This window comes from Chrysemys picta, chromosome 1, assembly GCF_011386835.1.
Source record: "Chrysemys picta bellii isolate R12L10 chromosome 1, ASM1138683v2, whole genome shotgun sequence".
In the NCBI taxonomy this organism is placed as follows: Eukaryota; Metazoa; Chordata; order Testudines; family Emydidae; genus Chrysemys; species Chrysemys picta.
The window spans coordinates 345104742-345130431 of NC_088791.1; the positions used below are offsets into that span (position 1 = coordinate 345104742).

Here is a 25690-nt window from a genome sequence, read left to right on the forward strand (position 1 = left end):
AAAAGCCTGGACTTTTAGGTGTTTTCAGAAAGGAAGGGATGAGATTGTCTGAGGAATCATTTGTTTCCCCCCTGAAGCAAAACCGCTGGTTCATAACCATAACCAAAGCCAAACCACTGCACAAACAAACTTGTTCTAAGGGCATTGTGCAAGGAGTGTCTTTAGCTTGTTCCTAAATAAATATGCACAGCATGCTGCTAGCATAGCCTGGGGGGTCGCTTGTGTAATCTGAACTGTCATGGGGGAGTGGGGGACAGTGCTTGTAGAAGAGAGTCTCCTTCCCCAAGATATTTTTGAAGATACATGATACCTGGTGCAATCTGGTGCATAACAGAGGGAAAACTGTTACCTGCAGCTCAGAAAAAAAATACTTCTGAAAAGTATCACTCATCTCTTGGAGGGAGATTCAGTTGTATTCAGAGCTGGCCGGGCTCTATCAGAGGCAGGGAAATCACCCCAACCAACTCTTCAATATAATGGCAGAATTTTTAGCAAGTGGCTACTAACAGACCCCTAGCGCCCTCTCCTGCCCATCCCCATACCAGTCTGGGTCTCACAACACTTGCCAGCAGAACACAGGCAGGGTTGACCCTCCACAATTGGGTAGGGTTACCATATTTTGAACCTCCAAAAGGAGGACACTCCACGGGGCCCCGCCCCTGCCCCCAGCCCCGCCCATGCCCCCGCCCCAACTCCGCCCCTTCCCCAAAGTCCCCGCCCCAACTCCGCCCCCTCCCCTGCTTCCCGCGAACATTTGATTCGCGGGAAGCCTGAAGCATGTAAGAGGGGAGTGGGGGGAGGAGGCGCGGCCCAGTCTGCCCCCCCCGGCGTCTCCAGCCTGGGTCGGCTCGGGCCCTGGGGTGCCGGCCCCGGGCCCGGCCCCCGGCCGAGCACCCCCGGCCCGCCCAGCACTGCCGGTCCCCGGCCCGGCCCCCGGCCCCCCAGCCGAGCACCCCCGGCCCGCCCAGCACTGCCGGTCCCCAGCTCGGCCCCCGGCCGATCACCCCCGGCCTGCCCAGCACTGCCGGTCCACGGCCCGGCCCCCGGCTCGGCACCGCCGGCCCGGCCCCCGGCACCGCACCGCCGGCCCCCAGCCCGGCCCCCGGCCCAGCACCGCCGGCCCCGCATGTCCCGATTTTCCTGGACATGTCCAGCTTTTTGGGATTTCCCCCCGGACGGGGATTTGGAGCCCAAAAAGCCAGACATGTCCGGGAAAATCCGGACGTATGGTAACCCTACAGTTGGGCATTACAGCTCTCCTCACAGAATCCGGGTTAGGTTAGTGTTGTTTTCACAGGCTTTAGTTGTGGGGCATGCAAAGGCTCCTCTCTTAATGGTCACAAGCACCCCATGTGACCTCAGGCCAGGTCTGCACATGAACATATTTCAGCCAAATGAGCACCATGCACATATATCTGCAGTAGGCAAGGGGATTCAAGGCAAGACAGAGCAAGCTATTTACAAGAAGGCCAAGACCTGACCCTTTAACCACAGTAATGTGCAGGTTAACGTTATGAATAATTCAAATGGATGTGCAGCCTCTGGTCTGATTCCAGCTAGGAATTATGGTGGTAGGAAGTGGCTGAAAACACACACACACACACACACACACACACACACTCAAAATATAAAGTAGGAGAAAATAGTTGAGCAGAAGAACTTGTACTATAACTGAAACCTCAAGTTCTTTTTATATAGTAGCTGGCCAGGTCCAGCCAGTGCCCATAACATATAATTATATGACTTTGCTGTCAAGCGGACTATATTACACTCATAACTTTGTTTTTACTGACAGGTGAATTGCTGCCATGACACACACAGTAACTGCTAATAACATTTCACCCATCAACAGGACCTTTCTTCTGAGGATCTCAAAGCCCTTCACACACATTAATTAATTCACCCTCACAACGGCCTGGATTTTGCAGGTGGGGAAAGTCAGGCCCAGGGAGGTACCCTGTGGCAAAGCCAAGTATAGAACCCAGATTTCTTTGCCAAGATTTTAAAAAGCGACTAGTGATTTTGGCTGCCCAAATTTTTGGCTGCCCAACTTGAGACACCTTAATGGGACCTAATTTTCAGAAAGTGCTGAGCTCCTGCGCTCTGAAAATCAGGACCATATAAAGTGACTCATGTCAGGCACCCAAAATACGTAGTCACTTTTGAAAAGATTGGCCCATTGTGCTCACTCCTGGGTTTAGCCACAGCACAGTCTTCCTATATTTCCTTCTGGATTTGTCTCCTTATGTTCATTACAATATTCATGAAAAGAGCTAAAGAAAGAAAGTTAACCTAAACTTCAGCTTTGTCAGCGGTCTTTATGTATTTTGCTTGACGTGCTCTTCTACTACAAAGTCTAACGGCCAAATTCTCCTCTCATGAATACTGGTGCACCCCATCTACTTCAGTGGAGTGCCTCTTGCTCTTGTGTAGTGTAAAAAAGAATTTGCCCCCTAACGTTCACTATATTAAGTCAAGGCTAGATCTTGCTTCTACAGAACTCAATAGAGTCTTGCCATGGACTTTACTGGAAGCTGCATCAAATCCTTATTTTGTCCACTTTGTAGTAGGAATTAGTGCAATGTGTCATTAAATGTTTTACAGTCTGATTCTAAAATTGTCTCCTAGAACGTGAGGAAGTCAGACATTGATTCTGAAACCTGAGTGACCTAACTTCATGAAAGCAACATAATGCAGGGGGGAAGCTTCTCTGCAGAGCATTCAACATGCAATAGGAGTGAATTCTTGTGTCTCGGCTCTCCTGGCACATGCACAAATCCACATGACAGCTTAATCATCTCTTTTTATAGTGTTCAAACTCACAATGAGCTGCAACCCAATACGCTTGCACACACAAAGCACATGATGCCGTTTCCACGGGTTTACATTTCGGGTGGGATTTCTGACACATTCATAACGTCCTTTCCAACAAAGAAAAATCTCTAAGAGACAGGTCAGGTGGCAAATGCTTTTAAAGCCTTGCCAAGCTCCTAGAAGCAAACTCTAGATTTCTTTGTAAGAGAGTTTTCTAGGGATCTAGGCTGTTGTGCAGGTAGTTTATACTGTACATGGAGATGTGAAACAGAACACTGCTCACTCATCTTTTCTCTCAGACTTTTGGAAGAGAGTTTAGTGCTGGAAAAGTGCTGGGTTAGCAACTGCAGAACATGGACAGCAGCAGTGCAAGTGTTCCCCACATTGCCATGTGTAGTGGGGTGGTCACCTGCTCCTGCTCTGAGGGGTTTAAAGACAGCCCTTGGAAAGGGCTGGGGTTGAGAGAGAAAACCTTAGGCTGATTGGGGAAACAGCCACAGCTGGGCCACACCCCAATCAGGCCCCAGCTGGCCTGTATAAAGAGGCTGGGAGCCAGGAGCTCAGCAGTCTCTCTCTGCATTCAGAGACAGAAGGGTGTGGCTGCAGGGAGCTAGAGACAGAGTACCTGAGTGGAGCAGGGCTGAGGAGCTGGGGAGCTCCAGCCTGGAAAGCCCCAGGCTGCAGCCTAGCAGAAGGCCAAGGGGTACTAGGGGTTGCAGAGGGCAGCCCAGGGGTAGGCAAAGGCAGCAGGTCTAAACCCAACCTTGCCAGTGATGAGTAGGCTGATACTGCAGTCTGCCCCAGGGAGTGGGGCTAGATGATGACTGGCAGTAGCCTTATACTGAGGTGAGGTGGAGATAGGGGTTGGGGGTTTCCTGGGGAGGGGAGACCCTGAGAGAAAGGGGTTACTGCCAGGGGGCAGCACCCCAACTAACAGGGCACTGGAGTCCAGGGAGGGACACGGGGGCCAAGCTGTGGCGGATCACTGGCCTGCAGGGGGCATTCTGGGCTGGAAATCGAGCTAATTCCCTGAGAGACCAGCAGGAGGCACCGCAGGGATGAGTACATGCTGTTACACCATGCCAACATGCTTCAATTCTGACCTGGAAGGATCCCTTCTAGAGATGAGAAGAATGTTTAGTGTCCATATCAAATCAATCAGTCTCTTTGCTGAGTCTACCAACAAGGAGGTTGACTGTAATCTATGCACTGGGAGCTGGATTGAAACCACTTGCTCATGTCACAGAAAGTAAGCCACCAAAAAAATAACTATTTTCCATTACCAGCAAGGGCTGGCTTCAGACCCGTGTCTCAGCAAAGAAAGGCTCAGAAACCAATAATCAATTCCCTAAGCCTTCCAGTCCCACACAACAACACAGTCCATTATCAGGCACTTTGACCTGCAACATTTCTGAGGAAAACTTCCATGTCTCTCTCATCTCAGGAGAGAACTCAGGAGTATAACTGCTGATTGGGCCAGAATAATGGCCGGTTTCAGAGCTTCCTTGTGCCACACATCATTGGCACTCTTATTGCAGCTTGTTTCTTAGAGATTACTAATTAGTTTCAGTGCATGTCACTTCGTAGGCATCGTCATAGAGAAACATTTGCTTTGTTTTACTTGCACTTGGACATCCATGAGAACAAAATAAAGTTGATGAGAACAATGGTTTTGTGGTTAACTCATAGGACTGTGTCAGGTAATCTGGGCTACATTCTTGGCTCTCCCACAAACTCCCTGTGTGACTGTGGGTACGTCAAGAGCTTCAGCTTCTCCATCTCTCAAAACAGGGATAATGATACTCTCCTACCTCAGAGGGGGTTGCCAGGCAAAATTCATTCATGTTTCTAAAACACTTTGAAAAGTCTTATTATCAGGCAGGGCAATGCCTGTTTTACTCCAGTGCTTTAAAACAGGGGTCGCCAAACTACGGCCCGCGGGCCGGATCCGTCCCGGGGCTTCCATTTGTCCGGCCCTCCAACCAATGGGGAGAAGCAAACAGCTGAGTAGGCACGAGCAGGCAGGGGGAGGGGCCGCCAGTAGCAGCTCACACGGGGCAGCAGCACAGCGGAGCTGTGTAGAGGGGTGAGTGCCTCTGGGAGCCAGTGTCCCCACAAAAGGGGAGCCAACTTAGGGGGAGAGTCGTTGCTTCAGCAAAGCAGGTAGAGGGAGAAGCAAATAGGCAGGCTGCAGGCAGCTAAGCAGGCAGGGGGAGGGGCTGCCGGCAGCAGATCGGGTGGTGGGGGTAGCTCAGCTGAGCTGTGTAGAGGGGTGAGCGCCTCTGGGAGCCAGTGTCCCCCCCAAAAGGGGACCCAACTTAGGGGAGAGTCATTGGTGCAGCCGAGCAGGCATGGACCCCTGCCTTAGGAGTAAAAATACAAGCCAGATGCTTAATTACATCTCCAATAAATGGAGTAAAGAAGATGGAAATTAACAATTTCATAACGGTTAAATGTTAACTATATCACTAATAGAACCAAACAGTATTTGTATGATACAAATGTGTGAGTTTTTAGAAATACAATAAAAAAAATGTGAAATGATTTTTAATGTATTGACAAATATTTTGTGTGATTTCACAGTACCTGCATCGATTAACTTTTATACCTGATTTAGAATTTAATGCAACACTGACACAGTAGAATAGTGTTGTTTTTTTAACGATTTTGCATATATTTGCATATATTTAATTTCTTTCACAGTCGCTTCAGCCCGCGAAGCCCCTTCAAAAATCTAATATGGCCTTCGTCTCATAAAGTTTGGAGACCCCTGCTTTAAAACAAAGCATTGGTCATGTAACTTTATAATTTAGTAAAATTATCTAATAAGAAAGTATCAGGTGATCAACTTCATGCTCTAAATGTACAGCATTGTTTGTCCAAGAATCTCAAAGCACTTTGCAAATATTAATGAATCAAATCTCGCAGCTCTGATCTTATCATGTAATAAGTATTATCACAGCCACTTTGTGACTGAATGCACCCCTCAAGTCACACCCTACACACTATTGTAATAAACTTTGTACAAAATATGAAGTCCCTTGTATGATGTTGGTAGCACATGTTCAAAGCCATGTAGCCCTGATTAGGCAGGAGTGGTTAAGCAAGTCTGTCTTAATCAAAAAGACTGTATTTACTTTAATTTACATACAATTAGTAAACAAGGTCCTTGAGACAGTAAAAGGGTGACAAGGCAAATCTGCATTTTAGCATACACAGGGAAGAAGAAAGAGCATGGGGGCATGGTCACCCCCAGACTCCACAACACCCTCTTTACTGTTTGAATAACATTTGTTTTGAGGAGTAAATCTCTGATGAATCCACTTCAAAGGGTGACTGGACTATAAAAGTGAAGGGCAAACCCACCCCAGGTATTTCCTGCTCGCTCACTCTTTCACCTAAGAAGACAAAGGAACTGACCCTTTGGATTTTCAGGGCAGATCCTGAGTTGAGAATCTGGTCAGCCCCATTGCTGGGAACATGTGGTAAGAATTTTACTGGAACCAAGTCTAGTTTGTTAAGGTTTCGCACTAGAAAGCATTTTATCTTGATTTCTCTTGTAGCCATTTCTGAGTTTAACACCTTATACTTGCACTCACTTAAAATCTCTCTCTTTATAGTTAAATAAACTTGTTTTATTCTTTAATCAAAACTAATCCAGTGTTGTGTTTAATCTGATTGTTTGTTTGTTAACTCCAATTAAAGTAGCAAACTGTTGTACATTGACCCCTTACAGGAGCAACAGGCCTAAAACATCTGAACTGTTCAGGAAAGGAGAGGGCTGGACATGGCGAACACACATTTTGGGGGGAAATTTGGGACTGGGAGAGTGTTGGGGGCAGGGAGGGTGCAAGGATGTTTCGCGCCTTAGGTGAAACTTCCACCTTGCGCCCCCTCCTCCCCAAGCCCTGTGGCAGCTCTCTGCCCTAAGGCGCTTCCCCCTGCGGCAGCTCCCCACCCCCGCCACCTCCACCCTCACCCCACCCTGAGGGCACCCCCCCCCACAGCAGCTCCCCCTCTCCGCCCTGAGGCACCTCCCCCGTGGCAGCTCCCCGTCCCAGCTCACCTCTGCTCCGCCTCCTCCCTGAGCACACAATCGCTGCTCCACTTCTCCCACTTCCCAGGCTTGTGGCGCCAATCAGCTGTTTGGCGCCGCAAGCCTGGGAGAGAGAGAAGCAGAGCGGGGTGGTATGCTCAGGGGACGAGGTGGAGCAGAGGTGAGCTGGGGCGGGGAGCAGTTCCCCTGCGTGCCCCCCCCCCTTACTTGCTGCAGGCGGCCCTCCCCACGCCCCCCGGCCCCCAGCTGGGCACTTTTGAAAATCTGGCCCATAGGTAGATGCCTAAAGGGGAGTGAAATTCTTCTGAAAATCTGGCTCCAATAATGGGTGCAGAGAGTTCAATAGTGGAAGGTTAAATATTGCAAACATGGTAAGTAAAACATCCATAAGTTGTAACATCCTTTTTGCAGGGTTTGCTTTTTAGATGAAAAGCACTTTTTTCCTCATTGAACTTCTGCAAGTAGGGAAATCCATGTCTGAGCTTTAACAATCATTTAATGAAAAGAAATAAGGACAGATGACTTCTGCAGAAACCAAACACTTCCTTTTTTCTCCTTGCCCGGTGACCTTGGGGGGATTTGAGCATGCTTGAGGTATCTACCTTGATATTGAGAAATGGGTTCTTGCAGAATATTCGTCTGGATTGATCCTCAGAGCTGCTCTCAGTAACGGTGGCTGCCATTCTGTCAGTTACACTTTATATGCCTGCCAGAAAAGAAATTATTCAACACATTGCTTAATGTGCAGATGGGTAAACTCTGCACAACACAGCAAAATCCAGTAGAGCTTTGTAAATAATGACGCAGCTGGTACCTGGCCAGAGTAAGTCATTATTAATTATTATTAACAATATTTATTAACTAAATAACATGTTACAGCTGCAAAGCATGATACAAAACATTAACAAACTAATCAACAGGGTGAGAGAGAGGATAAGGAGTTGGGGAAACTGAAACTCAAAGAGGTTAAGTAACTTGCTCCAGGCCACACAGTGACTCAGTGGCAGAGCTAGAATCAGAACTCCGGAGTTCCCAGCTCCCAACTATATGAATAATGTAATAATTTCAGAACTCTGCCCTCATTTCTCTTTACAGGCTCTACTGCTCTCACAAATCTACCCAAGTCACTCCTGATTGTTGCCTTTTTTCAACCACTCGGGGCTTTCTGCTTTCTTCCATACACTACCACCCACCTGCTTGGAACAGCTTCCCAGTGCAGGCCAAACACTCCCCAAGACCTCACCCATTCCACAAAATATTCCAGTTACAAGGATCGTTCTGTGCTTTTTTATGATACCTGGGGAAAACTGTGACTCAGTACATACCTGCTGCTAAGTTTTGTTGGAAGGTACTAGTCTATTTGCAGTTTCTTATCAGAGAGGACGGGATCCAAAAATCGGAGCTAAGACAAACCAGAAAAAGGTGGACATGGGAATGTGTTCCCATGGGGCAGGCAGTGGTGCATGTGGAGATCCCTTCCCATGGATCAAGTATTTCCCCTGAGCAGATTGTGGTGGATGCTTCTGAGTGGATTCCTTCCCTTGAGCAGACTGGGGTGCATGTAGAGACGTTGCCCCCTAAACTAATTGGGAATGGATACAGAGATACTTTCCTTTGAGTCGATGGGCTGGATGTGGAGAAGGACATGGTTCCCCTCTAGCCCCGGAGATGGCTTCAGATGCAGAGGAAGTGATGCCTGCTCCTGAATTAACTGGGGGGTAAAGGGAAGCAAGCTCTTCTCCTTCTCCTCACACAGTTTTATCAGTTCTGGTGCAAGAGCCTCATTCTCTCTCTCTCCACCTCATTTCCGTTGGTAGCATTTTCAGATCTCACCTGAAAACATCTTTTCATACTTCACTTCTGTCTCCCTCTGATTTTGTTTTTTTTATTTTAACGGTGAAAGTGAATTGAAATCTATGTGGACAGGGTGTATGAAAGATGCTTTGCAAAATGGAGTTGTATACTTTGTAAACAGCTTATCTGAAGTGAACTCCCATTGTACCACAACCCTCCTCTGATATGTTATGTTCCATATTTTCCTTTTGGCTAAATCTGTAAATTGCATGATGTGCAGAAAGACTGTTTTCTTTGTTCTGCTTTCAGTATCCAGACTTCCTGTTTCGAAAGCTGTAGTGTTTAGAGACATATTAACCTCTTCTATGTCAATCTGTGGGGTCCTGGAGAGGAATCAGTTCTTGGCCCTACACTATATACATCTTTATCAAGACCTGGAAGAAGACAAAATCATCACTAATAAAGTTTGCAGATGACACAAAAATTGGGAGAGTGGTAAATAATGAGGAGGACACGTCACTGGTTCAGAGCAACCTAGATCACTTTGTAAATTGGGTGCAAGCAAACATTATGTGTGTTAATACAGCTAAATGTAAATGTATACATTCAGGAACAAAGACGGTAGGCATATTTACAGGATGGGGGACTCTATCCTCGGAAGCAGTGACTCTGAAAAAGATTTGGGGGTTCGTAGTGGATAATTAGCTGAGCATGAGCTCATAGTGTGACACTGTGGCCAAAAGAGTTAATGCAATCCTGGGATGCGTAAGAAGGGATATCTTGAATAGGAGTTAGAGAGGTTACTTTACCTCTGTATTTGGCACAAGTGCGACCACGGCTGGAATACTTTGTCCAGTTCTCATGTTCACAATTCAAGAAGGATGTTGTTAAGTTGGAGGGGTTCAGAGAAGAGCCACAAGAATGATCACAGGATTAGAAGACCTGCTCTACACTGATAGACTCAAGTAGCTCAATCTACAGTATTTAGCTGAACAAAGAGAAGATGACTTAATTACAGTCTATAGGTAACTACATGGGGAACAAATATTTAATAATGGTCTCTGAAATCTAGCAGAGAGAGGTATAACACAATCCAACGTCTGGAAGTCGAAGCTAGGCAAATTCAGACTGGAAATAAGATGTATATTTTTAACAGTGAGAGTAATTAACCCTCAGAACAATTTACCAAGGGGCATTGTGGATTCTCCATCACTGACCATTTTAAAATCAAGATTGGATGTTTTTCTAGAAGATCTGCTCTGAGAACTAATCTGGGGAAGCTCTATGACCTGTGCTACGCAGGAGGTCAGACTAGATGATCACAGTGGTCCCTTCTGGCCTTAGAATCTCTGAATCTTACACATTTCTTCTCTCCATTTCCTTCTGATAAACCATTCTGTTTATGCATAATTCCTGGGCAACATTTACTATTCTGGAGGATTAGCTGCCATAAACTCTAGTGTAAATAGGGAAGGGGATGCTTTAAATAGTTTCATTTTCATATCATTCTGTTTTCCCCCGAGGCCCGAAAATTGAGCAGCTAATGCAATCTGCATCAAATGACCAATTTTACTGTTTGCTTTAAAGCGTGACAATCTCAAGTGAACTCAAAAATTGGTTTAACGGTGATGTTTATACAGCCCTTAAAAGGTATTTCACAGCAGACATAAATCTAAAAACATGAACTGCATAACACGTAGCTACATGTTCCATACTGGCCTTGGTTGCTGCTCTCAATCCTGTTCCAAGAGAACAGGTTGTGCCATAGTAAAACATGGTATGGGATAAAAAAGTAACTACAGTAATACATTAAAGCATCTAAGAAAAGCTTATTTAGACCTCTGGAAGGTTACATTATATAGTGGTATAAACACCTGAGCTTGTCGGCACTACAGCATCCAGTGTTGCTAGCCTTGGGGAGCTGGACTGGTGATGAATTACAACTACATAATTTTTTAGTGTGATAAGGATTTAGAGATGGTCCCTTAGCTTAGGGGCAGGATGGGTGTCAAAATGTATGGGAGTGGGGAGTAATAAGGGTCCGGCACAAATATTTTTATGGTGCAATATGCAGTGCTGTACTTGTTTATTGATAAAGTGACTGTTAAGCACTTTAAGGTCTCAGGGTAAAAATTCTCCCTAGTCCTCTGTATGTTTTCGAATTTTCAATAGCTCTCAACATCGTAGTATGTAAGTGCTGCACTGCTAAATTAAACCTGCACAGCAATGTCTATAGGAGACTTTGAGGAGTGTACTGCTCTTCACCATCTACACGTTGCAGGGAGTTCTTCCTTATTAATTATTTCTTTTTGATCTTCTAGTATGTTCTGTGAAAGCAGTCAGACTCTGAGTTAGTCTAACCCGTTTTTTTAAAAGGCTTTACAAAACCAATCACTACTAGACATATTTTCATTACAGTGTGAAAAACAGGTATAAAATGTTGTAAGAAATCCATGGGAGTCTTGGACTCCATGGTTGTCCTTTTGTTGTTCACCATAGCCACACTGAACTTCATAGCATCACCAAGGATAGAGCTCAGATCCTCCTCCTCCAGCGGAGTCCATTACCACTTGAGTTAAAGGAGAATCTACATTAGCTGTGAGCAGTATAGGGCATATGACACACAATTGAGCAGTTCTGAGTCAATCCAGTCAAGGGCACTGGTTCATGTACACTCTGGTGTGTTCATTACAATAGTCTCGTTTTGTTTTTTAGTTTGGATTATAAATTTCCTTGCAGTGCTTGCAAATCGATATTGTACCAGTGAGTTAGTGCATGAGAATCAAAATACGAAAGTAGACAAACAACATAAATAGTGAAACATAAAATAGATTTTCAGAATCCTGTCAGTATAAATAATCTAAGGCACAATTCATAAAAAGTAAAGACGTTAGTGGGTGGTTTTTAATAATTTTAACCAAGGTGTGCTTGCAAGAATGAAGGGAATATCAGATGAAAGAAAAGAAAAAATGTTTTTATAAACCAGGCAAGACAAATAACCAATTTAAGGAAAGAATTGGATAGACGAGGTTAGATAGATACACATACACATTTAAAAGGGAAAAAAAGTTGTAATCAGGCAATGAAAACAACAGACAGTCTCATTAATTCTTCACTTCTTCAAAAACCAAACCAGGCTACCAGTTATTCGCACCAGAGTTGTATATATAAGCCCCCAGGCAGTGCTTCCCCAGTTTATCATACCCCACCCTCCCACGGGGGCTGGGCTTGCATACAAAAGCACTGTCCTCCATTTTGAACCCTTCCTCCTTACTAATAGAGCCCGATGTACAAAAGCATCCATTTAAATTAATGGGTTTTCCAGGGAGGATTAATCAGTGAATCTGCACCTCTAAGGAACGAGAGGAAGAGGGAATTTATTCTTTCCGGAAATGGAGGCTGATTTCGAGTTTGCAGTTCATGCCAGTAGAGGAAAGGGAACAAAGAGGAGATTGAGGGAAAGAGATGGTGAATACTGGAAAAGTGTGTCCAACCTGCCCTCTCCCTAACGAAAATAATGGAGAAGAGGGGAGGGAAAGAAAAGCAGAGGGGGAAAAAATCCTTTTCTCCTGCTCTGGATGGCACTACACGCCTGCTTATCTGGGTCAGGGCTGGAGTGCTCAGCAAACTGCAGGTCCCACTATCCCAGCAGAGGCCTGCATTCCCAGGCCTGTGTTCCTGACCCCCTTCTGCCCAGCAATGCGTTCCCCTCGCCACAAGGCTGTACTGTAACTCCATTCATGCACCCACCTGCCTCTAAGGGGGAAATGTAAAATACTGGAGTGGTTTTCTTTAACTTAATTTGAAAGCCAACAGAAGCAGGGCCTAATTCATTTCCACTGTGGCCCAGTAGATATAGCACTAGACTAGGAGCTCTAGGTTCTCTTCCTGGTTCTACCACAGGCCTGCTGGGTGATCTTGGCAAGTCATGGCCCTGCTCCATGCCTCAGTTTCTCCACTGTAAATTGAAGGTAATGGTACTCTTTGTAAAATGCTTTGAGATCTACAGATGAAAAGCATTATATAAGAGCTAGGTGTTATTGTACAGCGGTAGATTGGGCCCATTATTCCATATTCTTTCATTGTAAGAAACACTGGAACACTTTTAAAGCAAAGAGAGTTGTTTATCGTTTCACTAAAAGCCTGCATTCTAGAGTCAGCTCTGGACTATAGAGGCACGTCGTTATAAGCAATAACCAAAATACAGGGGGACATGGATTAGCATTCACATCGCACTCCCTATCAGTACACGGCCCAAGCCGGGAAAGTTAATGATCCAACCAGCGGACCAAATTCGGTGATGAATCCTGGTCACATGCCACCTGAAGGATGTTGTCCATACACTAAGAAGACCAAAATAAGAGCTGCTACAATATACAGACTGACCTTTCCAATCTCCTCTCTGGTAACATTACAACTGAAGGTTTCAGAGTAGCAGCCGTGTTAGTCTGTATCCGCAAAAAGAACAGGAGTACTTGTGGCACCTTAGAGACTAACAAATTTATTAGAGCATAAGCTTTCGTGGGCTACAGCCCACTTCTTCGGATGAATGCTCACAATTCACCATTCTTACTTCTGAACAACTGACTTCCTGTGGTATTAATGGGCACTGTATTATCAGAGGTTCTGTCTTTCACATGAGAAGTAACACTGGGGTCCTGGCCACTCATCGTTATTAAAGATAATGGCACTTTTTACAAGAGATGGGGGCTGTTAGGGGAGTGTGGGGGGGGAGTTTGGAGGGAGGGGCTCAATTCTGCTCTCTATTACACCCTAACTTTATTGATTTCAAAAGCCAAGAGTGCGTTAGTGCTGGAATTACGACCCCAAACTATAAAGTTCTACTTCACTAAATTCCTCCCTTCAATTAAATTTGAATATACAAGAGAATTAGGCTATGTCCACACTATCACTTATGTTGGAAAATCTTATGTCTCTCAGGGGTGTGAATATTCCACCTCCCCGAGCAACATAAGTTATGTCGGCATTAGCGCTAGCGTGCACACTGCTATGTCGGCGGGAGAGCTTCTATTGCTGACAGAGCTACCGCCGCTCGTTGGGGGTGGATTAATTATGTTGACAGGCACATTGGCATAAAGTGGCTACACAAAAGATCTTACAGTGGTGCAGCTGCATTGGTACAGTTGCGCCGCTGTAAGCTCTCTAATGTAGACATAGCCTTAGCCTTCTCTTCCTGTCCTAAATTGTGTAGTATAAATTTTTGCTGTTATCCAGCTCCTAGGGTCCACCCAAGGTGGCTGATCTCTGCAATGGGTTAAGTGAGCCCTATGTTAGGGTGACCAGATGTTCCGATTTTATAGGGACCGTCCCGATTTTGGGGTGTTTTTCTTACATAGGCTTCTATTACCCCCCACCCCGGTCTCAATTTTTCACATTTGCTGTCTGGTCATCCTACCCTATGTGCACAGCTGACACCTCGTTAGGGAGAGGGCAGGTTGGACACATTAAGACTGCAAAGCACTTTGGAATGACAGGGGCTATATCAATGCAAACTATTATGATTATTCCGCAAATGATTATCAACTACATGAGCTTTCTTGGCTCATATTGGTGGATTTCAGCTTTAATCTTTCTTTATACACATCACTCGTCCAGAGAGCTGTTACCTTATTCTAGCAGATATTTCCAGCATTGTGTTTATTACCCCCAGCTGTAATCCTGTAGGTTTCAAATATGCGTTCTCTTCCTCCTACTCTCTGCCCTTCACCCCAAATACGATCAACCACTAATTCATTTCCCTACTCATTTGCTACAGAGAGAAAATCAGTGAAAAACTGGGCAGTATTTCAAGGGCGGCAGGCAAAGATGGCAGATCGATAATTTTAAATAGTGTCATTGACCCTAGTATAAAACTCTTTAAAAAGCAGCATTTCGCCTAGTGAAGCAGGAAACTGTTTACTTATTATATGCTTGGAAGTAAATTCTTAAGCTCTCAAAGAAAAAGTGCTGCTCCCATAAAACTTGCAGGGACTTTCCACATTTCTGACAGGCATTAACAGAGTAAAACTAGATGCAAGGGCAACCGGATTTCAGTGTACACGGTGTCAGTCAAAGCTTCATGAACAAATATTTACATTGCAGGGGGCTCGGACAAAGTTCACACTTGTTTGGGATCTAAGACTAATAGATATAAAGCACTGAGATAAGTACCCGTTTTGTATGCTTTGTCTATCTGAGCCAAACCATGAGGAGCTGTGGGAATTGGTCCAGCCACTAGTTAAGGTGCTGAAGGTTGGCTCACCCTCCTGTACCAACAACATTGAGGGGGAGTCAGCATATTATGCACATGGGCCTTTTTGTTAGGATTTTAGAGGCACTGGGGCAGACCTGCAGCTGCTGTAAATTGTAAGAGCTCCAATGGATGCCAGCTGAGAAACTTCCCCGGTAATTTTGGGGATGAGGACTTCTCCCAGATGCCATTTTCTCCTTTTTATTTCTGTATTCTCAGAGGCCCTGAACCTCAGTAACCCCCTCCTCTAGCCTGGGAGAGCTGGATGTGGTTCCCACCCAAGTCCATCAATGCAGATCCTTGAATCCACCATGCATGCGTTGCTTGGGAGCAGTACTCCAAACCTTTTGAGGTGGGGGCGGGGGCAAAGTCGTGATCCTAGAATTTGAACTAAGATCTCGAACAAGGCCAGCCTGCTATAGTTATTGTTAAATTACAAAATCTTACAAATGTAAAGTATGATTACTAGGCAGAGGTGAAAGTAAGCCAGTCCGGTATGGCATACCGGCAAGAGCCAGTACACCATGCCAGACCGGACCAGCTTCCCCAGGCCGGCGATTTAAAGGGCCTGGGGCTCCTGGCACTGGCCGGAGCCCCGGGCCCTTTAAATTGCCACCAGAGCCCCGCTGCCAGAGCCCCTGGGTGGCGGAGGTGACTCAGGCAGCAATTTAAAGGGCCCTTTAAATCATCACTGGAGCCCCCGGCTACTGCCACTACCCCGGGGGCTCCGGCAGTGGGGCTCGGGTGGCGATTTAAAGGGCCTGGGGCTCTGGCCGCTGTGGGGAGCCCCAGGCCCTTTAAATCGCCACTGGAGCCCAGTTGCTGGAGGCCCGGCACTGGCCCAGGGCTCCGATGGTGATTTAAGGGGCCAGGGGCTCCCGGCCGCCGATACTACAGCAGCGCCCCGGGCCCTTTAAATCGCCAGAGCCGCCCCCGAGGGCTCCCGGCTGCCGCCACTACCCCAGGGCTCAGGGCTCTGGCAGAGATTTACCTGCACTAGGTTAGCTAATGAGACCTACACTAGGTTAGCTAATGAGATTTAATGTGAAGTGATATGAATGCACCAGAGACACCAGTTTAAAATGATTTGGTTGTGGTTAAGACGATTATATATTGAAAATATACACAAATCTTCCCATGGTACCCTCTCACCTGCTGCCCACTCTGCCTAACAGTTCTGACTGCCCTGCCAGACTTTTCCTTACATCTAATCCTAGCAGAAGGTTAGCTGTGCAATTATTCCTCTATGTTGAGTTTATGTAGGTGTGCATGTTAAGGCACCACACAATGTGGTTCTTAACCCCAAGAAGATAAAGGTACGTAGGAAGAGTCATATGTGGCAAAAGCCATTGGCTGAGTATCACTGTATTAGATAGTTATATATTTATGTATAAATCAATGTAATCACTAGTTTACAGACACAATATTAACTTATGCAGTAATTACATCGCTTGTGCTGGGCTACGCTTTGCTCTTGATGTCGGTGGTGCGCGTCCTCACCAGAAGCGCTTGCACCAATTGAACTGTCAGTGTGGGGCATTATGGGATGGCTTCTGAAAGCCAGCAACAGTCGATGTAAGCAATGCAGTGTCTTCACTGACCCTGCTTCGATCTAACAACATCAACATTGATTCTACACCTCTCGTGGAGGTGGAGTTATTAAGTAGGTGCAGCAGGCGAGTTATGTTGGTGGCAGGGCCGGCTTTACCATTTTTGCCGCTCCAAGCAAAAAAAAAAAGCCGCTCGGACTGTGCCGCCCCAAGAATGGACGGAATGCCGCCCCTTAGCATGTGCCGCCCCAGGCACGTGCTTCCTCCGCTGGTGCCTGGAGCCGGCCCTGGTTGGTGGGAGCTAAATTTTAGAGTAGACACTTCCATAGTTTGGTTGACATAAGCTGCCTTGCATTGATCTAACTCTGTAGTGTAGATCAGGGCTTAATAAGCCACATTTCAGATAGAGGCGTCTGAGCCCAGTGAGTACTGGGAATGAGAAGTGAACAGGGGAGAGAGTGGATTGTATACTAGACAGAGGAAAGAAGACTGAGGAAATTAGGACCAGATCTAAGTTTATTGGTGCTTTAGGTAATGCCTCTGTACTGGGAGGCTGATGGTGGAGGAGGTGTGGAGTGATTGCAGGCCTGAGTGTCCAGGTTGGTTCCTGAGGGAGTGTAGTGGCTGGTGTAGGGGGTGCTGGATAGTGAGGGACTTTTATACATCAAATGGAATGTATTTGGAAAAAATGTGTGCACAAAATGAAAGGAGCTGAAGTGACTTTATGTTTGTAATCCTCATCTGCTCACCTTCCTGCTTTCCCACCTGTTGGTCTGTAGCTGTGGCATATGGTGCCATGCCAGGCATTAGCATGTGCACTCTTCAGGACAGGGAGTGAGTCTGTGTTTGTAAGATGGATGCAATGAATAAATAAGAATAATAAAGTCAGTTCCTGTTTTCTTGATGTTTCCTGGGTTGCTCTTGATCCAGTTTTCCATCCCCTCCCCTCAGCATCTCTATCTGTCCTTAAATCCCACACTTTAGGGCAAGGTACTTATCCTCTGGCCATCTGGTCTCCTCCTGTTATTATTATTTAGTATGTGTACTCTGGTTGTGCCTAGAGGCCAGGAGCCCATCGTGCTAGGGACTGTACCTGTTCTATTGTACTCTATATAGGTTCCTATACCATGTTCATTGTTGTAGTATATGAGCACTTTCTAGTAGTGTGCTAAGCGAGGTGACATGTGGATTGTTCTTTCATCCTCTTCCCATGTGAAGAACTGTGTGTGCAATGGAGTGTTTAGTTTTAGTAGGGGTGGTTGTTGTTATGCAATGCACAGACAATACAGGAAGTTTTTGCAGAGTGTTGGGGACAACTTCCTGGTAAAAGTGCTGGAGGAACCAACTAGGGGCCGTGCTCCTCTTGACCTCTTGACCTGCTGCTTACAAACAGGGAAGAATTGAGAGGGGAAGTAGAAGTGGGTGGCAACCTAGGCAGCAGGGACCTTGAGATGGTGGAGTTCAGGATCCTGACAAAAGGAAGAACGGAGAGAAGCAAAATATGGACCCTGGACTTCAGAAAAGCAGACTTAGATTCCCTTAAGGAACTGATGGGAAGGATCCCTGGAGTCTAATATGAGAGGGCAAGGAGTCCAGGAGAGCTGGCTATATTTTAAAGAAGCTTTATTGAGGGCACAGGAACAAACCATCCCGATGTGCACAAAGAATAGCAAATATCGCAGGCGACCAGCTTGGCTTAACAGTGAAATCTTCAATAAGCTTAAACTCAAAAAGAAAGCTTACAAGAAGTGGAAATTTGGACTGGTGACTAGGGAGGAGTATAAGAATATTGCTAGAGCATGCAGGGGGGTAATCAGGAAGGCCAAGGCACAATTGGAGTTGCAGCTAGCAAGGGATGTGAAGGGTAACAAGAAGGGTTTCTACAGGTATGTTAGCAACAAAAAGGTAGTCAGGGAAAGTGTGGGACCCTTACTGAATGGGGGAGGCAACATAGTGACGGATAATGTGGAAAAAGCTGAAGTACTCAATGCTTTTTTTGCTTTGGTCTTCACAGACACAGTCATCTCCCAGACTGCTGCACTGGGCAGCACAGTATGGGGAGGAGGTGAGCAGCCCTCAGTGGTGAAAGAACAGGTTAAGGACTATTTAGAAAACCTGGACATGTACAAGTCCCTGGGTCCAGATCTAATGCATCCAAGGGTGCTGAGGGAGTTGGCTGATGTGATTGCAGAGCCATTGGCCATTATCTTTGAAAATTTGTGGCAATCGTGGGAGGTCCCGTACGATTGGAAAAAGGCAAATATAGTGCCCATACTTAAAAAAGGGAAGAAAGAGAACCCAGGGAACTATAGCCTCACCTCAGTCCCCAGCAAAATCTTGGAGCAGGTCCTCAAGGAATCCATTCTGAAGCACGTGGAGGAGAGGAAGGTGATCAGGAACAGTCAACATGGATTACAACCCTAATCTTCTATGATTCTATATGTTGCTATATGGTTGTACAAGAGAAGGCAGGTCAAAAACTGTGCCTCACACTTGGAGCAGAAGGTGGTGAGATTTGTAATGGTCCTTAGTAACATAAGTTGTTCATTTCACAGTCTGGGACAAGCCTCCAAGAAAGCTCTGTCTCCTGCACAGATGATCTTTATGCATATATTTTGCAAACATATAATATTGATCTAACTCTCTACATGGTGCTTTAATCTGCACGAGAAGTATGTAAATTCTAACGTGCACTAATGTGTTGCACACTAATGGGCCCATGTGAACCCTGCTTTCAAACAGTATTACATTAAGAGGCACTTGGGAACTGTGAGTGTGCACCAGTAGGGGCCACACTGGCCAGTTAGAGCACAACAGGCTAGTGCAGGCTAAAGCACCATGTAGACAAACTCAAAGAGACAGCCCCTGCCCCAAACGTTCTTCTGGCCCATTGCCTGGTTCTGCAGTAGAATACAGGAGCCACGGAACTCTCCTTGCAACATGGTATCCCACATGGCCACTTAGTCAACGCCTAAAGCTCACCTTGGAGGAAACAGATTAAGGAAAGAAGGAGGGGCTGGTTTTCTAACTGGTAACTAGTATAGAGACCAGCATTGAGACTTTCCCTTTCTCCTCAGAAGAATGCAGTATACAGTAATGTCCTAAACACTGGGCACCTCAGGCAATACTGATCTGAGCAACATAGCCACAGTAAATTGCACTGACAGATCACATTCAAGGTAATTTGTGGTTGTCACTATACACTTCAGCCACTCACAACTTCATGGAGACTCCAGGGAATAAAACTCTTGCTGCTAACGCTCCTGTTATGTGGGCTCAAGGAGAATCACCTGTAGTTTGTAGTAGTATAGGACTATGAATCACAGTTGAGTAGTTCTGATTCCATCTAGCAGAGGGCAGTGATACACATACGTATGTCAGCAGCTCAACACACTACAGTTTTGTTTTGTGTCTTTCATACAAACTAAATTCCCAGAAGCTCATGGAGTTGAATACACCCATCATGTCCAAAGATAAACAATCAAAAATAGCAGAGAGAGGAAATGAGGAGGGTACACACAGGGCAGAAGAGAAATCTTTGTGCTGACATTTGAAATCTCAGCATGTTACATAAATGGAGAAGATGGGGATTATGCAATAACAACCTGTTTGAGTAATTTCTCAAGACAAAGCTTCCCCACTGTGTGGATTATTCTGCAGCAGATTTAACACTCCTGTCTTCATGCATCTGAAGAAGTGGGTTTTTTTACCCACAAAAGCTTATGCCCAAATAAATCTGTTAATCTTTAAGGTGCCACCGGACTCCTTGTTGTTGTTGTGGATACAGACTAACATGGCTACCCCTCTGATACTCCTGTCTTTATGACCATGTTTACTTTAGACAATTTTCAAAGCGGTGTGTCTAAAGGTCGGCTCTGACAAAGAGATATGTAGATTCAGTATTTTGACAAAGTCCAGAAGCAGCATGCCTTGTGCTGACACACAGCATTCCCATTGCAGCCTCAGGATGTAATCAGGACTAGTGGTTTTTACTAGCTGATGTTTGTTCTGAGGTTCAAACCACTTTGATGACTGCTGATGATTAAGTGGTTGTCTGGTTTTTGTTTTGTTTTTGTGAGGGTCATATTGCATAACTAGTACTAGCTGAAGTCAGCCCCAGGACAGGCAGAAACCAGACAAACTGCCTATTTCAGTCCTAGGTTTCTCTCAAGTATAGTCTTTCCCTTAAGTCCAAATTCTGTGGTGTATTAGCATTTGCAATGCTGACAGATGACAGACTAGGCTACTGTCATAGGGTGACTGGCCCTTTTAAGGGGAGAAGGGGCCACCCACACTGTGCCATATTTAATTAGCTGCTTCCCAGCCTCAGAAGACAGGACTACAGAAAATCATGTCATAGTTTAATGGTTCCCTGTGTCTTATAAAAAAGACGGAGAGAGATCAGCCTGGGAGGGTCCACAAGGAGTGGGAGGGCTCATGTGGAAGGCCCCGGGCCAGGGTCTGCAGGAGGCTGGGGGGAAGTACTCAATGCTTTTTTTGGCCTCGGTCTTCACAGAGCTCTATACCGGATCAGAGGAATTCCTCTCAAAGGTAGTACAGAAGGGACCAGGAACAGGGCCCAGAGGGCAGGCTGAAGAAAAGCCCTGAAGAACAAAGGACTATTTTTGTTTGGGACTTTTTTGTTGGACTTTTGTTACCTTGGAAAGGTTTAAGTTTATCACTTGGTTGTAAGGGCTGAGCCATATCTCCAACAGAGGCCGGTGTCTGGAAAGCTGAGGAGACCAACATCATGGATGGAAACTGAGGAAGGGAGTGCCAGCTCCATCATACTGTGTTATAGGGCAGCCATACCCAACGACAGCTACCAAACAAATTATTTCAGTAGCAATCTTAAGACAGCATTTGGACCCAGGCCCCCAAATATGAGCAATTAGTGCAGTAACTCTTTGCATCACTCCCTCATGGTTTTAATTCTGAATAATTCTTATGTTAGGTCTCTGCGACAGTCCTCTGCCAGCCTTACTATGTTTACCATCCTGCTCCAAAGATGCCCTGCTGTGCCTCACTATAGCCCTGCTCCAGCACTCTGCTAAAGAAGGAGGCAAGAATCAGGTTTTAATTAATATCTGACCTGTTTGTGTTCCTGGGCTGAAGGAAGTCAATGGGGTTGCACAAGGTGTAAGTCAATGAACAGTTTGCGCCCTTGTTTCAGACCCACCACCCAGGTCAGTTTGGATTTTTGGATGCACATGCATTGGGCAGAACGTAGGATTTTTAGTTCCCAAATCCAAACCTCTACTCCCACTTAGGCTAAAGGAGAATCTTCTTTAGCTGAAGTAATATTAGGATTTATACCCTCTCTAGTTTGCTGCCACTATATGGCAACAAAGATACAAAACCTTTAAGCAATTCTGATTCCATCCAGCTGAGGGCAGTTGTGCATCCACCTACCTGCCTGCATATTAGGAGAGTGAGTCGCAAAACCTAGTTTTATAAAGATTTTAAGAAGTTTTTTCCTTCATTCACAATCTAAAGGAAAGTACAGGCTGTCACTCAGATGCTCTCCCTTGTAGACTGACACTGAATGGGTATTATCATGTTTGGGAGAGGTTACAAATAGAAGTGACTGGTTATGATTTTCTGCTCACTGTACAGTAGTTGTATATCAACAACAATCCTGAAGAGCTAGGAACTGCCGGGAGAAGGTTCTCTGTTAATACTTTTTATGGCTAGGGCATCTTCTGTCTGAGGGGCTCAAACATTTACTCATTGAGTCTCACAGCTCCCGTGTGCGGTAGGCAATTTTACAGATGCAGGAATCGGAGGCACAGAAAAGCAACAGCTCAGATCCACAAAGAGATTTGTGCGTTGCAATGCTCAGCATCACAACACCTAACTTTTAGGTGCCTAGAAAATCGCAGGACTAACAACACCAGCCACTGAGTTAGGCGCTTAGGCCCCCTTTACAATGGATGGGGAGAGATAAGTGCTTAACTATACAATCCACAAAAGCCAGCATGCTAAGCATGGAGCTGCCTGAGCCATCCAATGGGAGATGCCAAGGAGAGGAGGATGTCCTAAGCCCCACCCCTCTCATAGAGATAGCCGCTTAAATCCAGGCTATCTCTGCTTGCAATCCACAACCAGGAACCCCTCCACTGAAGTGACATGGCTTAGGTGCCTAAGTTATTTCTTGTGAGAAGGAGTGAGGCAGGCACCTAAATCCATGCAAACTTGCCAGATGAGGAGATGGTGCCATCACCCACCTTATAACATTTAACTCAGTGATTAGAGAGCTCACCTGGGATGTGGAAGGTCAGATTCAATTCCCCACTCTGCCTGAGGGGGAGAGAATTTGAACAGGATCTCCCACACCTCTCGGCATGCTCTAACTATGGGATATTCTGATGGGGAGTGTCCCTCAATCTCTCCTGCTGAAGCTGTTTCACTGTGGATAAATACTTAGCGTCACTGGCCAGAGTGAGACACTGTAGCCTGGTAGTTAGGGCATCCACTTAAAAGGCAGGAGATCCAGTCCCTCTCCTCCAAAGACTCTTTAATCATTTGTACACAGCTGAGGCACCTACAGGATTAGGTGACATCTAAAAGGCTATTTTGTGGATTGGACTAATGCCTAAAACTGGGAAGCAGGTGACTAAGTACCATTGTGGATCTGAGCCTAAGTCACACAGGCAGTCTGCAGAAATTAGGGGATTAAACCTTCATCTCCCATTCCCAAAACATGAGGGTCACCGTTCCTCTCCCTTGACAATGCTAGGTGAAAATGGAACAGTGGCAACTGTAAAATGTTTTCTGGCAGTGCTGTAGTGCAGAGCCTTTCACCTAAAGCTCAACAGATCAAATGCAGCCAAGTTTAGCAGTGACTGAAAGTCATTACCAACTGATGGCTGTTCAGTGTCCTTTGTGAAAAGAGTTGGATGACTCTTAGTCCAGTCCCTATGGGACAGACATCCCCCTCATAAAAACCACCATCACAACTGGCATCATTGTCTCCCTGGCCCTGAAAGGAAATTTCAGCTGAAACATTTATATGGAGAACAAGAATATCTAAAGTTCTAACAGGTAATGGTAACAAAGGAGAATGGGACAGGAGATAAAATGACATGTTTCTGTGTTTAAATTATCTCTAATTATTAAGGATTGGGGGGAAACCTTCATGGGAAGCAGATTATCCCACATCTGGCCATCGTGAAGCTCTTATTTTCCCTTTGAAGCATCACATGCCGCCAACTGTCAGAGACAGGATACTGGACTACATAGCTGGAGCTCTGGTCTGAACCAGCATGGCAATTCCGATGTTTCTATGACCAAGGACTGGATGAGTTGCGGAGAGCAAAACATTCTCTCCCCCCTAGAGTTGAGCCAACTAAGTCAAGGCTGAGAAAGACTGCTGGGACAATGCAGGGGAACCTGCACTGAAACTGCTGCCCTGTGCTTGTTCTGTGAATTGAAGACTCCGCTCTCCAAAGCTAATAATTCCACCCCATTCACCGGCAGGCTGTTCACATAATAAATCAAAGTGCTGCAACATAGCACGATGTTCAGTATGTGCACCTGCAAAGCAGCCACTCGGACTGCAGGGGATATTGTCATCATACAGTCTGTGTAGAGCTGCTAGGTTAATGCTTGATTTTTTCTGTCCCTTTAACACCTAACAGCTCCTTGTCACAGTCTTTGTCATCTGGCCAAGGAGATGAAGCAGCAACATGCTCCTTCATTGACTAGATGAGTCTCTCCTCAGGAATCCAATCCGAGTCCCTCTCCTTGCAATACAGAGCACTATTTCCATGTCACCAACTTCAGCCTAAGGGGTTAAATGTACTCAGACATAGGAAATGGCTTATGTCTCCCTAGAAACCCACCCTGCCCTAAAATAAATGCAAGACATCAGAAAAGTGAGTCTGGGTTAGTGAAATCTCCTACAGTGAAGTGACTTTCTTGAACAACACTGTGGAACTTTCATTCTATTTCACTAGACGATTTCACTCCAAATGGGTTATGCCGAAGGCTGCAGTGTAAAAGTACGGTTGTTGTGTTAGAACAAAGAGAATCAAAGAAATAAACAAGAGCGAACTCCTCATGGAACAGACAGTACAGAACATTTGTGCCCACTCCCTCTTTTTGAGCTGCTAAGAAATCCAAGTCCTGCACAATCTAAGAAGTTGTATAAAAGTAACCCACTGGGGAAAGCAGCTCAGGCAGCTAAGGATTTATAGACACATGAGCTGTGCTGAGGTCTGAATTGGGAGGAAAAATCAAAACAAGTTAAGCCACAAGCAGCTCAATAACCTTCTTTCTTAGGACAAAGCACTCGGGATACTCACAATTTCGAGACACCCCTTTTCATAGTCTCAGTGCTGCTGTAGCAAACGCATTCCTCAGCCAATGTGTTTTCTAGCCATAGAATACTTTAGTTTTCAGCTTGGGGTGGGGTGTTTGTGTGTTGGAGGGGAGGGACTTAGTCTATGCTTCTGATTTGAAATTGCCAAAGGTCTTTTTCTAACTTCCAATTTTGCAATCTGTCTGTCTGCATTTGGATTTTCTGCCATTTTTGTTGGGTTTAAGCCTTTTATTTACACATTTTTGGAGGCAAAAATTTCAGAGGCTGTTGTTTGTTTGAATTTTTAGCCAAAAACTTTGAAAATTTAATAGCTCTTGATTTAAAAAAAAAAATCCCAACAAAAACAGCAATCTTTGTTCTTATTCTATCCATATTGCAAAATTCCTGCTTCTTACCCCTTCCCCAAATATACTGCTAGGATTCATCTCATGTAGGATTGTTAACCCTCCAGGATTGCCCTGGAGTCTCCAGGAATTAAAAATTAATCTTTCATTAAAGATTACATCATGTGATGAAATGTCCAGGAATATGTCTAACCAAAATTGGCAACCCTAATCTCATGTGCTTTGTTCGTCATGTTTGTCTTATTATTCTAATTTGTTACTTGTGACTTTCTAAGCTGCAGTGTTGGTTATGGATTTGTGATTTAGAGCATTTGTTTCTATAACTAATCACTATAGCATTTTCAGATAAGAACAAGAGAAATTAAAGTACAAACAACACCAGCTAAATCTGGCAAGGGAAAACAGGGATTTTTCTCTTCAAGCTTGTCATTTAAAAAACTTGTTTATAATGTTCATTGAGTATATACTGATCCGCTGGAATTACTGGTCTTCTCACTTTTGTTTGTTTATATATCAAGGACACTCTCACTCCATGCAATATTTTATATTTTTCCATGT

At 45.3% G+C, this 25690-nt stretch overlaps 1 protein-coding gene across 2 annotated transcripts in view; it reads right to left on the reverse strand.

The window, feature by feature from the left end:
* Positions 1 to 25192, reverse strand: part of SLCO2B1 (solute carrier organic anion transporter family member 2B1) — a 100156-nt gene extending 74964 nt beyond the window's left edge. Inside the window, exons 1-2 of one of the 2 annotated variants that reach the window (XM_065596365.1) lie at positions 24772 to 25192; positions 7474 to 7577 (exon numbers count right to left, since the gene is read on the reverse strand). In XM_065596365.1, coding sequence (XP_065452437.1) covers positions 7474 to 7554 — 81 coding nt within the window. In that variant the 5' untranslated portion in view covers positions 7555 to 7577; positions 24772 to 25192. The remainder of the gene's footprint in view (positions 1 to 7473; positions 7578 to 24771) is intronic. The other variant, XM_065596369.1, reaches the window with a different exon arrangement.
* Positions 25193 to 25690: the final 498 nt, after the last annotated feature.